This window comes from Plectropomus leopardus, chromosome 16 (genome assembly GCF_008729295.1).
Source record: "Plectropomus leopardus isolate mb chromosome 16, YSFRI_Pleo_2.0, whole genome shotgun sequence".
Lineage (NCBI taxonomy): Eukaryota > Metazoa > Chordata > Actinopteri > Perciformes > Serranidae > Plectropomus > Plectropomus leopardus.
Window position 1 is genome coordinate 3,054,612 of NC_056478.1, and position 13,380 is coordinate 3,067,991.

The window sequence follows — 13,380 nt, forward strand, 5'->3', positions numbered from 1 at the left end:
ACAGACAAACACAAAAGCTTTGGGACAGAGGTGAGGCTTTTTTAACTTAAAACCACATGGAGATGTACAGGAGTGAAGACAGCTCAGCGCAGTTTTGTCTGTTTTCATTTTCTTTTTGTTTGTGGGAACCACCTTGGAGATATTTTTGACCTTTGACCTGCAACTTCCCAGCAGCTCAGGTAAGAGAAACTAGAACAGGTTTTTCAGCTGACGCCTCAGCAAAGGTTATTATGGGTCATTTCCAGGGGCTGGACCTCAGGACGTCCCACGCTGAGGGAGGGGGACACCCGGGAGAGAGGGGCAAAAAGAACAAGAGCTCTCACTCTGTCACTCTGTTCAACATTAACATGACACAAACACTATAATAATAATATTAATCTTAATTTGTATAGCACTTTTCAATCTAAAACACAAAGTGCTGCCCTGATTAAAAGATCCACAGAAAAAAAAAAAAATATCGGAAATATGCAGGTCTACCCTAATGTTTATAATAACAATAAAATTAAAGAAACTTAAACTGACGACAATTTTGAATATGTCATAAAGTCATTATGCTTTTACAAAAGGTCACCAACCAAATAAGAGGAGTGTTTTAGGTTATTAGCTAATTAATTATGAATAAAAGAACATAACTAGACTAATACATAAGAAAATTTGCCAAAACTGGTCATTTTTGCAAACGTTACTTATTTCTTGTTTTGTGTTGTTAAATTTCTCACTGCCTTCTTTCCATGGTTTTAAAAGAATTACAATCAATTTGCTTAGGTTTTTAAAGGGTTAAACTCCTCCTAACTGCTAAAAGCACCAATATTCCCCATAAGAGGCTGAATACAAAGAACATCTAGTCAGAGTAATGCGTATGTTTTACATAGACGATCTTTTAAGTGTAGTCCTAGCGTTGACCAATGAGGTGTCTCCGGGGGCGTTGTTTCCGGCGGGCTCGTGCGGTCACAGTGCAGAGTGGGCGTTGAATCCGTCTCCTCCTCGAGCTCATACATGACTTCACGGTAACGTTACACAAGTTTGGTAACTTCTAACCGGGAAATTAACCGCCGCCGTCCGCCGACACGATGACGGAAAGCTCCGCCAACAAGCTGCTGAACGGGGACGCCTGTCACCGGACCGCCAACGGGAAAAAATCCGGTAAAAATGGCTTCGTGAAGAGCCACTGCCTGTTTCAACAGCCGCAGAAGTATCGTCGCCCCGGGGAGAAGGTAAGGCCCAACCGTCACCGCTCCGCCGGGGCGCAGCACCGTAAACAAGCCGGGCTGCGTCTGAATTAACCAACTGACGTTAGCTAATGTTACTCATTTATTTTGTCCGTGTTTAGCTAATCCGCGGTTATAAGTGTGTGTTTCGGAGTATTTACGACAAGTGTCCGTATGACGGCAGTTTAACGTCACATCGTAAGTAAACTAACGTTAGCTAACGACCGGAAGCTAATTAGTTTATTATATTAGTTTATACAGCGGCCTGTTCCTGGCTTCGTGTCCTAGCTTAGCAGCCTGTTTTAATACGACATATTTTAACCCTTTAAAATCTAGGAGAAATTATATGATTACCTCCAAAAAAATGTGGGGATGGCGATGAGCAACCAAACAAGGCATGGCTAAAAATAAGCGTAACAAATCAGTAAAAACATCAAGAAGAAGAAAATAACCTGAAAATAAAGGAAAAATAAATTTAATAAAAATGTTATCCTAAAACAAACACGTAAGTTACTCAAACAGTGCTGAAAAATGTATTTTGTTAGCAATATATTAGAAAAAAATATATAAGAAAGTCACCTGAAAATAAGAATAAAATAGTGGGAAATAAACTACTATGAAAATGAGCTTTAAAAAAAGTGCTGAAAATTGTATTTTGCTAGACACATAAAAAAAAAAACTATACAAGAAAATTACCTGAAAATAAGAAGAAAAATTGTGGGAAATAATCTAATATGAAAATGACCTTTAAAAATGTGCTTACAATTTGTGTTTATTTTATTTATTTTTTAAAATTTTGTCTGTAACGCAACTTGAAATATAAAGTAATTATGACTATAGTTTTGGTAATTTTTTCCTTAGCTTTTGCTAATTTTGTATTAATCCTACCCTGTTTTTACATAAACATTAGCTAATTTTTAATTAGTTTATATAGCTGCCGATTCCTGGCATCATGTACTAGTTTAGCAGCCTGTCACAGTACGACACATTTTAACCCTTTAAAGTCAAGGCTAATTGCTTGATTGCTTCCAAAAACATGGGAAGAAGGCAATGAGACATGGTCCAAAAATGAGCAAAACCTCAGTTAAAAAATTACAAGAAAATCACCCTAAAATAAGCACAAATAAGAAAGAAAACATGAAAAACAATACTGAACAATTAACACCAATTTATATATATGTATATATATATATATATATATATATATATATATATATATTTTGTAAGATAATTTTAAATGTAAAATAAAATGACAGAGTTTCCAGGAAACTTTTCCCTATTTTTTGGATACTGTAATATTAAACCTATCCTCTTTCACATTTAGTGCAATTAACAGGATAGTCTGGATCTTTGAAAATGGTATTGTATGAGGTACTTATCCACAGTCGGTGTATTACCTACAGTAGATGTCAGTCTGCACAACCCCAGTTTGGAGAAGCAGGCTGGAGTCTGTAGCAGCAACAAAAAGCATTTTAGCCACCTAAAACAGCATCACTTAGAAGTGTACACTGTATTGGTAGTGTTTTCACCACTTTACCGTAATGTCAGACAGCCGATTTCGATGTTGAAGCCATTAACAACTCCAGTTCCTCGCTCTCGTCAAAGCAACCAGACTCCATTAAGAAAAACAGTAATTTCAGCTCACTGAACACAGGAGCTTTGGGTCTACTGCTGCTTCGATTAGTTAGTTAGTTTGTGTTATTTTGTGAGGTGAATCTGAACTAACCAATTTGAAAGCCAAAGTCACAATTTAACACAAAATAACAGATAGAGGCAGCAGTAGACCAGCAGCTCCTGAGTTCAGTGATGTTAAATGACTGTTTTTCTCTATGGAGTCTGGCTTTAAAAAGGGAGACATAACAACTTTGACTTTATGGAAAATCAGTGACTGACATTAAGGTGAAGTGCTGGAAACACTGTCAGTGTAGTGTAAAAACGTAGATGATATTGATTCTTCGGGTGGGATGTTTATTAGGTGGCTAAAATACATTTTGTGTCTGACTACCATCCACAACAGTATGTGTCGAACTTCTTACTCTTCTATATTTAATTACACTAATGGAGTATTATTACTCAGTTAATTTATACCACTGAGGAAGACTGATTTCAGGGAGCAGAGACTAACCGGCCTATTTAGCAAACCCTTGTATTATGGAAGATGTCAGTCTTAATGTATATTAAGCCTTTTAAACCTAAGGAAATAGTTTTGATTAATTTCAAAAACAGAGAGAAGGCAAAAAGCAGCTTAACAAGAAAATGGCCCCAAAATTTGCAAAATTATAGTAAAAAGTGCTGAAAATGGGGAAAAAATGCAATTATTTTATATATTTCATTATAGTTTTTTCTGTAACACGATTTTACATATCACATCATAATTATAGATATACTTTTTACCTTTTATTGTTTTTATTTGATCATTTTTCTAATAATCCTTTAATTTTTTAAACTAATTTAAAGTCATTTTATTGTCATTTCTTACAAGTTGTTCATTGCCTTTTTTCATTTGCTCAGTTTTTAAAGGGTCAAATTCCTCGTGAAATATGGCTGAATACAGCACAGGTAAATTAATGTTATGCCAGGTTTCTAAGGGTTAAGTAAGGGTCCCAAAATTAATAAATGGCATCCCCTTTTTGTTTTCTTATACTTAATATTAGTAGCACTGTGTTTCTAAAGTATAGAATATAGCCTGCAAACGGGAGTATTTACCATGAAACCTGCAGTTGTTTTGGTGTGTTAACCCTTTGAAACCTGAGCAAATTGCTTTGGTTTCTTCCAAAAACATGTGGTGAAGGCAGTTTGCAAATCACCAACACATGGCCCCAAAAAATAGCAAGAAATTAGGCCTAGTAAAGTAAGAAAAGCAAGTAAAAGGGCAGAAAATTAAAAATATATATCTATATCTTTTTTGAAACATAATTTTAAAAATAAGTATAATGATTGGAAATAGTTTCCTGTACATTTTTGCATAGTTTTTTGATAATTTTATTACAATTTTCACCCATTCTTCGTCACCTTTGACTAATTTCTTGCAATTTGAGGGACATTTCTTGCCAAGTTACATTTTTCCACATTTAAAAAAAAAAAATCAAACCAGTTTGCTCTGGTTTCAAATTGTTAAATAGCTTGTGAAGGGCGTCTGAAGGCAGCACAAAAAAAAACTGATGTTGAACCAGGCTTTAAAGGGTTAAACGTGTTGTGTAGTTGTACCTGCTACCTGATCAGGGGGCATTGTAGTGGAGTTTTTAGTAACCTTACACTCTGTTGTTTCTGTGTGTGTGTGTGTGTGTGTGTGTGTGTGTGTGTGTGTGTGGAAGTCAGACCGGTCTCTGTTTACTGACTCCAGTGTGAAGAAGAAGCCCTGTTGTGTTTTTACGGGTGAAGCTGCCTGTCTGTCTCCTCGGGGCGGAGGGCGGCAGAGCAGCTTCCACATGACTCTTCAGCAGGAGAGGAATGTCTCCGGGCTGTGAAGGGTGCGGTCCCTCCTAGTGAGGAATGAAAAGCACCAAAACACAGAGTGAATGTGTGTGTTGTAGTGGAGGTGGGGTACACACACACACACATGCCTTTTGTGTTTCAGTTTAGGATCAACACAGAGGAGAAATCTATAAAGCACACAGGCTGTGTAAACAGAAGAAATGCACACTCTCACTTACGAGTACATCAAATTCCAGAGTTTCGACCGCATAAAGCTGCAGAGCTGCTGATCTCAACATAAAATGGATTTACACAATTAGGTCCAGATGCTTTGGCTGTTATACCAATCATATCCTCATGAATATAATGTCTCTGTCCCGCCAGAAGTTAAGGCAAAGCTACAGTTCAGATCTCTGCAGATATTTATCTGATTCCCAGTTTAAACACTGAAACACTCAACTCTTTGAAACCTGAGCAAAGTTTGACGTCTTTCAAAACACATCTGAAGAGGGCAACGAGCAACTCAACAAAGAGATGAAAAATGAGAAAGAAATTAGTAACCAAGAACGTTACCTGAAAATAAGCAAAAAACAAAAACAAACTTGTAAATTTATTTTTTCTGTAACATAATTTTAAATATATTATTATAAGAATAATAAAATAGTTTACTGCACATTTTACCATATTTTTTGATCATATCCAATAACCAAATTTAACACAAAAAAAGTAAAGAAACAGAAAAACGTTACTATATATGGACAGAAAAGCTATAATAATTATAATAATTATTATTATAAATACAGTTTTCTGGACATTTTTCTGTTAATAATCTGTTAATTTCTAATTAATTCAAATTTGTGGGACATCTCTGGCTAAGTTGCACTTTGCCTTTTTAGCTATGTTTAAAAAAGAGAAAATCAAACCAGTTTGCTCTTGCTTCAGAGGTTTACATGCATGTAAACAGTATCTGTAAACTGATGTCGAACCAGGTTTTGAAGGGTTAAGTAAGTATGGTCCTCGGAGCCACAAACCAGCAATTTTGCATTTTTCCCTTGGAGGATTTTAATATCTCTCAGATGAATAAGGCCAGTGTGTTGATATTCTTTCCGGTGATGTCAAACAGTGTGATTGGGCCAGCCTTGAATGATAGTGTGTGAAGTATTTATCAGCCTCTGAAGGTCAGTAATTCACAGGATTGCTATCAGCTGTAAAACGTTGACATCATCTTGTTGTGATATGAGCTCTGCTGGTTGTTGATAAGGTAACTGAAACTGGAGTTAGATACAGTCAGACCCCCTGTGTGTTTGCAGGAGGAGCCGGGGTGTGTATTAACTCTTTGTCTGCTGTAGCTGTACCTTCAGTGTTCCTTAAACCGACTGGCTTCTCTCCGTTAAACTAGTGCTTCCCAACCGGTGGGACATGGGTCCATTTTGAATGGACCGCAGGTGACTCGGACCATGTCAAGTTTGTGAAAAAAAAACATAATTTTGCAGCAGAGGTTTTATTTAGAAATACGGTTTCCTGCTGTAGAGTGAGATTTTTTTTTATTCAGTAACTATTTTATCGTGCTGTTCTTGGTATACGTGGTATGTTAACATGCTGTGCCTTTGCATTGGTGATAATAAGCACTTTTTGGTTGCAGTGCTATTTATGTGCTAGGTTTTAACTAGTGGCGTCATTAGGCCTGGGTGTCCAAAGATTTGGGGAAAATTCATGACGCATTCACACATAATGTGTTCACGAACTGTCTGAAATTTGTAATTACGTGTATTTATGTGTTTCTGTTATTGGTAAGAAAGGGGCAGGTATTTTAAGATTTTCTTCTTCCTGCTCCTGTTTGTTCATGGAACGTGTAGAAGTGTTAAGAGAAAATAAAGTGTATTATGGGTTTTTGTTATTGTTTTGAAAATTATACACTGAAATGGGCAAATAAACCAAATATAAATGAATGAATGGAATTTGAAAATTCAATGATAATTTCTCTTTTTACAGTATTTGGCTGTAATAGTTATGTGATTTTGGCATTTTTTTCTGTCTTGACTGGCTAACAGGCTTAGAAGGCATGTTTCTTTTTTAAAAAATCATCAAAAATTTTAAAAGAAAAAAATGCCAAAAATATTTAGAAAACAAAGTACAAAAAAAATTCCTGTAGTCTATCACTTTATTTTTATTGTCGATTAGAAAATAATTGGGGGGCCACCCAGCTACCTGTCAGGGGCCAGATTTGGCCTGCAGGCCCTAAGTTGAGTGTCACTGATCTAGACCATTTGAAAATAGAGTTTCATTCACAAATATATGTAATAACGATGGTAATAAATGTCCTCATGGATCTGTGTCCGCAGCTGAAAAATGAATCTTTTCCTTATCGAGTGAGCCATAATCCCCACATTGAGAATATAGGAAAATGCTTAGAGGAAGGATTTTTATGAGCAGGTGGGGATAAATGATCTCAATCAGCTGGGATGGTAGTGTCAATAATCGCTCACAAAAAATGAGCCCAAATTGAAAGGGCAGTTAGCAGGGAGAGGACTTACTCAGTTAATTTGCTCATGTGAAATACACCCTGTGTGTGAGCTTTCCTTATTGTCTATACAATGTAATATGATCCTCATCTCTCCATCTGCAGAGCAGGCATGTGAAAGAGCACATTTCCACTGCGTTTGTTTGTTGGATGTCAGTCGCCGTGCCGTCCAGCTCTAAATGAATGGCACAGGTCTACCTCCTCTCAGTCCCTGTTTGTCCACAGCCATAAAAAATTAAGCTAATATGACGTCAGCCAGACTGTATTTAGCTGCCGTGGTTGGCATCAGTGTGCAACAGTCCCTTTGAGCGGTGTACTTGGATGTGAATGTGTTTTTGTGCTCACTGTTTGACAGTTAGCAAACCGCGTCTCCTGGTCTGTTGCTCTTTCAGTGCAATTTTTAACTTTAGAGAAAGGGACCTGTCTGGCTTTGAACTTACTCGGCGCTCTCCCGCTCCCTGGCTCCGAGGTATTTCTTGGAGAAGCATGACCGGTCACATGAGGTGTGGTTGCTAAGCTGCGGGGCAGAGCCATAATGAGTGACCACCCTCGTTTGTTCAAAGTTTTTTTTTCTTTATTTGTAGACAGCCGGTCCACAGTCCAGCTCGAAATAATGCTGGTAGTTTTTGTGGCGCTCCTCCAGTGTGTGACCATGTTTATATGGTCCCATAATCCAAGATCAATATTGCTATTCATAAAACTCAATGAATTAGAACCAGGGATTGATGGCCATTTTACTGCTCACTGGTCCACGGGGGCCCGGGCACGGCCTGGTCTCTGTGAATTAATGCGCTTATTGTGGCCTTTATTAGGTTTCTAACTCTTTCCAAGAAAAACACAATTCTAACAAATCAGCCCTGCTGTCGCCTGGTGTGTGCCCAGCTAATACTGGATTGGTCTGCTCTGCTTTCTATCACGATTTATTGGGCTGGAGCAGATTTAATGAGTAAACAGAAGCTTGGATAAACCATTACCTTTTTAAAGCACCAGCTGAATGTTAAAGTGGTATGACTTAGCATTTTACTCATAAATCTGTTCCTTGGCCTTAGAACTGTTTGGGACAAAAAGTTCTTCGGTTTTACTGTTTTTTAAATCTCTATTATGACCTGTAGAGCAGTGGCTCCCAACTGGTGGTTCATGAGTCCATCCATCTACTTGAATCAGTGTCAGCTTTGTGAAAAACACACATAATTCTGAAGTACAGTTAATTTGCAGTAGCTATTTTTTGCCCTGTTCTTGGTATTTTGTGGCCTGCGAACATGATGTAGTTTTGCACTGGTCTTGAAGCAATAATAAGCACCTTTTTGGTTGCAATTCTATTTATTTACCAAGTTTTAACCAGTGGCATCATTACGACTAGGCATCTGAGGCTTTCCTTGAGCCTCCCCAAGTGAATTGAGGAAAATGTATGAACCATTCATTTCACATGAAGTGTTCAAGGACTGCTGAAAAATTGAAAATCCAATGATGATTTCTGTTTTTACAGTTTGTGGCTCTAATAAATTATGTGATTTTGATTTCTGTGGGCCCGCAGGTTTGGAAGACATGTTTTCTTTAAAAATCATCAAAAAAATTTGGGGGTGAAAAAATAAATAACATTGCCAAAAAAATGAAAGAAAAGGGGGAATCTGCACAAAAAGATATAAAAAGCAACAAAAAAAATCTTTGAAGAAAAAAAGTCATTGCCAAAAGTTTTAAAGAATTTTTTTTCCAAAAAAAAAACAATGCAAAATGTTCTTAAAATTCACCAAAAATTTGAAAGGAAAAAAATGACAACATTTTCTAAATAATAGAAAAAATCTAAAAAAAACCCTCTAGAATTGCAGTATACTTTATTTCATTCTGTTTTAAGCCAACGTGTTATTTACATTTTGTTAAAAGAATTGAACATGTGGTAATATCTCTTATGTGCAGACTTGTTTTTACAAATTCTTTCACTTTTTTTCCCCCCAGAACCAAAATGTCCCACACAACTCCAGCCTGTACAAGAAGCCCTTTGTGGAATCGTTTGAGGAGACTCCTCTCCTTGTGGCCGTGCTCACCTACATGGGCTACGGCATCCTCACCGTCTTTGGCTACCTCCGAGACTTTCTTCGCCACTGGGGCATCGAAAAGTGTCATGTGGCTCGGGAGAAAGAAGAGCAGAAGGTAAAGCAGTTTTTACTTTGGACCCTTTTTTGTGTTTGGGAATGATGTAATTGAAAAAATGGCAAGGTTGCGAAAAATTTGCATCAACTCATGCAATTATGATATTGCAGCTCTGTGGAGGGGCTGCTATTATATCTGGTTCAACAGTAATCATTGACTGCTGCCTTCATCTGCCACAAAACAAGGACAGTTATTTTTGAAATGTATTAAACTGCCAAGACACACTGTTAAAAAATCACCTACACTTTCCCCTGCAGGATTTTGTCCCCCTCTATCAGGACTTTGAGAACTTTTACACCAGGAACCTGTACATGAGGATCCGAGACAACTGGAACAGACCTATCTGCAGCGTCCCTGGTGCTAAGATGGACCTGGTGGAGAGAGTTACTCACGACTACAACTGGACCTTCGAGTAAGTCGCTGCATTGTTTTGTATCTGTATGCACCAAGGGTTAATTTAGAATCAAGGCGTTGTCCATGAGGGTCATAACTCCTCCACAGCTGTTTTATTGTGCCACTGATCCTTAGCTCAACAGGAAGTTCACTTAGTTACACTTGAACAGAGGGAGGAGAGCCGGTATCAGGGCGAGGCTGACCCGACTTAGACCGAGAGCTGTTCCTCTTCCAAGCCTTCTTCTGTCTAATGTCTGCTTGCGGGAGAAAAAAGTGGATGAGATGCGATTAGGGCTCATTCAGCAACAGTTTTTTAACACCACGGCCCCTTATGCTGAAGCATGACTTTTCTACGATAGAGTGGTACTTATCAGCATTAGGAAAAGTTGTGTGGGAATTGGACTGAATGCAGCGGACCGCGAAAGGGTCCCCTCCGATGGCATACACCAACAAGCCGGTTGGAGTGGAGGGTAGAAACGAAACTGAAACATAAAGACATAAAGAGGGAGAAGAGTCTGTATCACGATGAGGCTGGCCTGACTCGGAGCGGGAGCTGTACCTCTGCCAAGCCTTCTTCTGTCTAGCGTCTGATCAGAGGAGAGTGAAGTGGATGAGATGTGATTTTGGCTCGCTCAGCAACGGGTACGGTGTCCATATTAGGACATCCTCAGGTGTCAGGGTTCAGAGTCAGACCTTGGATGAAAAAGCATCAGGTCTCAGAAAAACCGCCATCAGGTCTCAGAGAAAACACTGTCAGACTTCAGAAAAAAAAGGCATCAGACCAAACGGCCTCAGAAGAAAAGTCATCCGACCAAACAGCCTCAGAAAAAAGTCATCCGACCAAACAGCCTCAGAAAAAAAAGTCGTCAGACTAAACGGCCTCAATATAATTTTATGACAAGCAAATCACAATAAATGATCTTGACATTATCAAATACAACCATACTATCAGATAAACTTACACACATAACTTTTACTAACCCCAAGTGTTTTTTATTTATGATTTTTTTTAAATATATGGCTGTTTCATTATTGTGTTTTTTTAATATTTAATTCTCTTTATAGCATTTTAATTTAAATCCTACATGTGTTGTGTGTCTTTTTATTCAACTTTAGCACTTACTATACTTTATTATATTTACATATTACCACTTCCTATATTAACTTCTTAAGAGATGGATGTATATTTTTATCATTATATGAGGTGATCTAAATTTGATCAGCACTCATCTGAAGACCCTTCTTTTGAAATATAATCCCTTACATGTTGTACTGTTATTTATTCTTTTATTTATTACTTACTTGCTTGCTTACTTACTTAAATTATTTTCTATTGATTATCATATTAATGCTCCCCAAGGGTCAAGTGGAAATGTACCCTGATAACTGAGAATTTTGTGTAATATTTTTGCTATTTATCTCATTGGTATGTAAAGTATAATATGAACTATGAACCGCTGAATTCCTTTGGAACAATAAACTATTGTATAACTGCCACAGCTATCACGCACTGTGATAAAAAAAGGTTAACATTGAACAGGAAATGGTTGCCAGGCAGCCAGAGCCAACAGGCACACATGTCAAAGATAATTAGTGTGGATGCATCAAAGCATCCACACTATTGTTCTTCTTTTCTTTATTATTATTATTATTATTATTAGTGTGGATGCTTCTGTATAGTAGTACTGCTACTACAACAACATCTACTACTACTATTTCTACTACTGCTACTACTATTAGTAATACTACTAGTACTAGGACAAGTAATTATACTCATGCTACTGCTATTACTACAACAACTTCTACTACTAGCAGTACTAGAACTACTTCTACTTATACTACTACTTCTGCATACTTTCAGCTACAGAAACCATTCAAATGCCAAAAAGTTATGTTCTTGAAGGGCATTTATGCCTCTCAATTTTGTTTCTACATTTTATGCCTCAAAATATTAAACATTTATTATTTATTATTTTCAGTTAACATCAACTTCTTCCTTTGACACTCTGGAGCTTCTTCAGTTTAAAGCAGTTCAGCTTTCATTTCTACCAGTTTTTCAGATATTTTCAGCAATTTGTAATATATGTCTGCATTTTCAACTATGTATTTCTGCATTTTCAGCCATATATTTATGCATTTTCAGCCATGGTTTTACATTAAATTTTAGCTTTAAGCATCCAGACACGTTTCCCAGGAAATGCATTTTTTAATACAGGGATTGAGATCCGTGCTGCTGCTGTCGGAGATCCGCGCTGCCATCTGCCATTTTGGAGATCCGTGCTGTCCGAGATATGCACTGCCAACCTGTGTCAGAGATCCAGCCTGTGGTGGAGATTCGCGCTGGCAGCCACCTTGTCCGATATTCACGTTGCTCCACTCTGTTTGTCTGTTTGTCTTACTGCGCTGCTGTCAGACAATCAGCGGTTTTATCTCTGACAATGCCACTTGTTTGTCAAATTCTACAGTCAGGTGGTTGACCTGAACTCCAAACCAAAGTCGATATTTTTTTTGTTTTTCACTGTATGTCAAATTATATATGGTTGTCTTCTTGATATGTAAATAACCAAAATCTTATTGAGATCCCTATTTATTTCACACTATATACACTTTATTGTATGTTAGCCCTTATTATTGTCCTCTTGTGTGACATAATTTGTAATGTTAATATATAATTAGTGGGATGCTTCAAGCAAAAATGCATTTTCTATATTTTTTTGTTAGCCTAGAGTCGGGGCACCACTTCCCCATCTCTGACTTTCTTTTTCTGTCCGTCTCTCAGGCACACGGGCAAAGTGGTGAAGGACGTCATCAATATGGGCTCATACAACTACCTCGGCTTCGCTGAGAACACCGGGGCTTGTGCTGACGCTGCTATTGAGGCCACAGAGAAGTACGGAGTTGGAGTGGGCAGCACTCGATGTGAGATTGGTAAGGGTGAAAAAGAGCTAGAATATCTGTTTTTCATGATTTGTCATCATGTAGAAATTGCTTTTTATCATGAAAATTGAGTTATTTCATGATCGCAAGGACCTCAGCTGGTACTTTAACAGCTGCTCCCTCTTTAGTCTGTTTCTCTCAGAACAACAGAGGCGGCAGGTTGGGTGGTTTTGAAAGACTGAGAGGTTGAGTTTGAAATACAGTAAAGCACTGTGAAAGCTTTGAGGTTCATTTCTGCTCAGCGCCCACTTTGCTGCAGCCTCCTTTTGACTTGAGCAGCCACAGATTAGTTTGTCACATTTAATTTTTGGCAAAAGAACAGCAGAGGTTAGTGGTGTATTTAGCTCAGCAGAGCCCTGTTTCTTGTAAAAATTGAGAATGCTAACAGTCAGTTGAGGTCTACCAAACTTGTGGAATGCATTTCCTTCCTCATGAAATGTTTTTAAATCTTGAATTGTTTATATCCATGTGTAGTAACTTAAAGTCTGCTTTTTTGCTTTTGCTTGTGCATTGCACCACATCTTGGCCTGTTATCACCATCTGTTGATCCATGGAATAGGTTAACATGTTGTGAAAGAATTTCCCCTGCTGTAATTAAAGGAGGCTCAACAGCATACACCATATGCAATGTTACTGCCATTCTTAGGCTGTATGTTGTTGCTTTTTAAATGGCAGAGATAACAACAAATAATGCTTGTTCAGTGTTAAATGCAGAACATGGCAGAACAATAAGGGTAGCAGTGTTATTTCAGCTGAGAT

At 37.8% G+C, this 13,380-nt stretch overlaps 1 protein-coding gene across 1 annotated transcript in view; it reads left to right on the forward strand.

The window, feature by feature from the left end:
- Positions 1–964: 964 nt before the first annotated feature.
- The window catches only part of sptlc2b (serine palmitoyltransferase, long chain base subunit 2b), a 33,410-nt gene continuing 20,994 nt past the window's right edge, over positions 965–13,380 (forward strand). The window contains exons 1-4 of the mRNA XM_042503018.1: positions 965–1,214; positions 9,097–9,291; positions 9,549–9,703; positions 12,464–12,612. Coding sequence (XP_042358952.1) covers positions 1,071–1,214; positions 9,097–9,291; positions 9,549–9,703; positions 12,464–12,612 — 643 coding nt within the window. The 5' untranslated portion in view covers positions 965–1,070. The remainder of the gene's footprint in view (positions 1,215–9,096; positions 9,292–9,548; positions 9,704–12,463; positions 12,613–13,380) is intronic.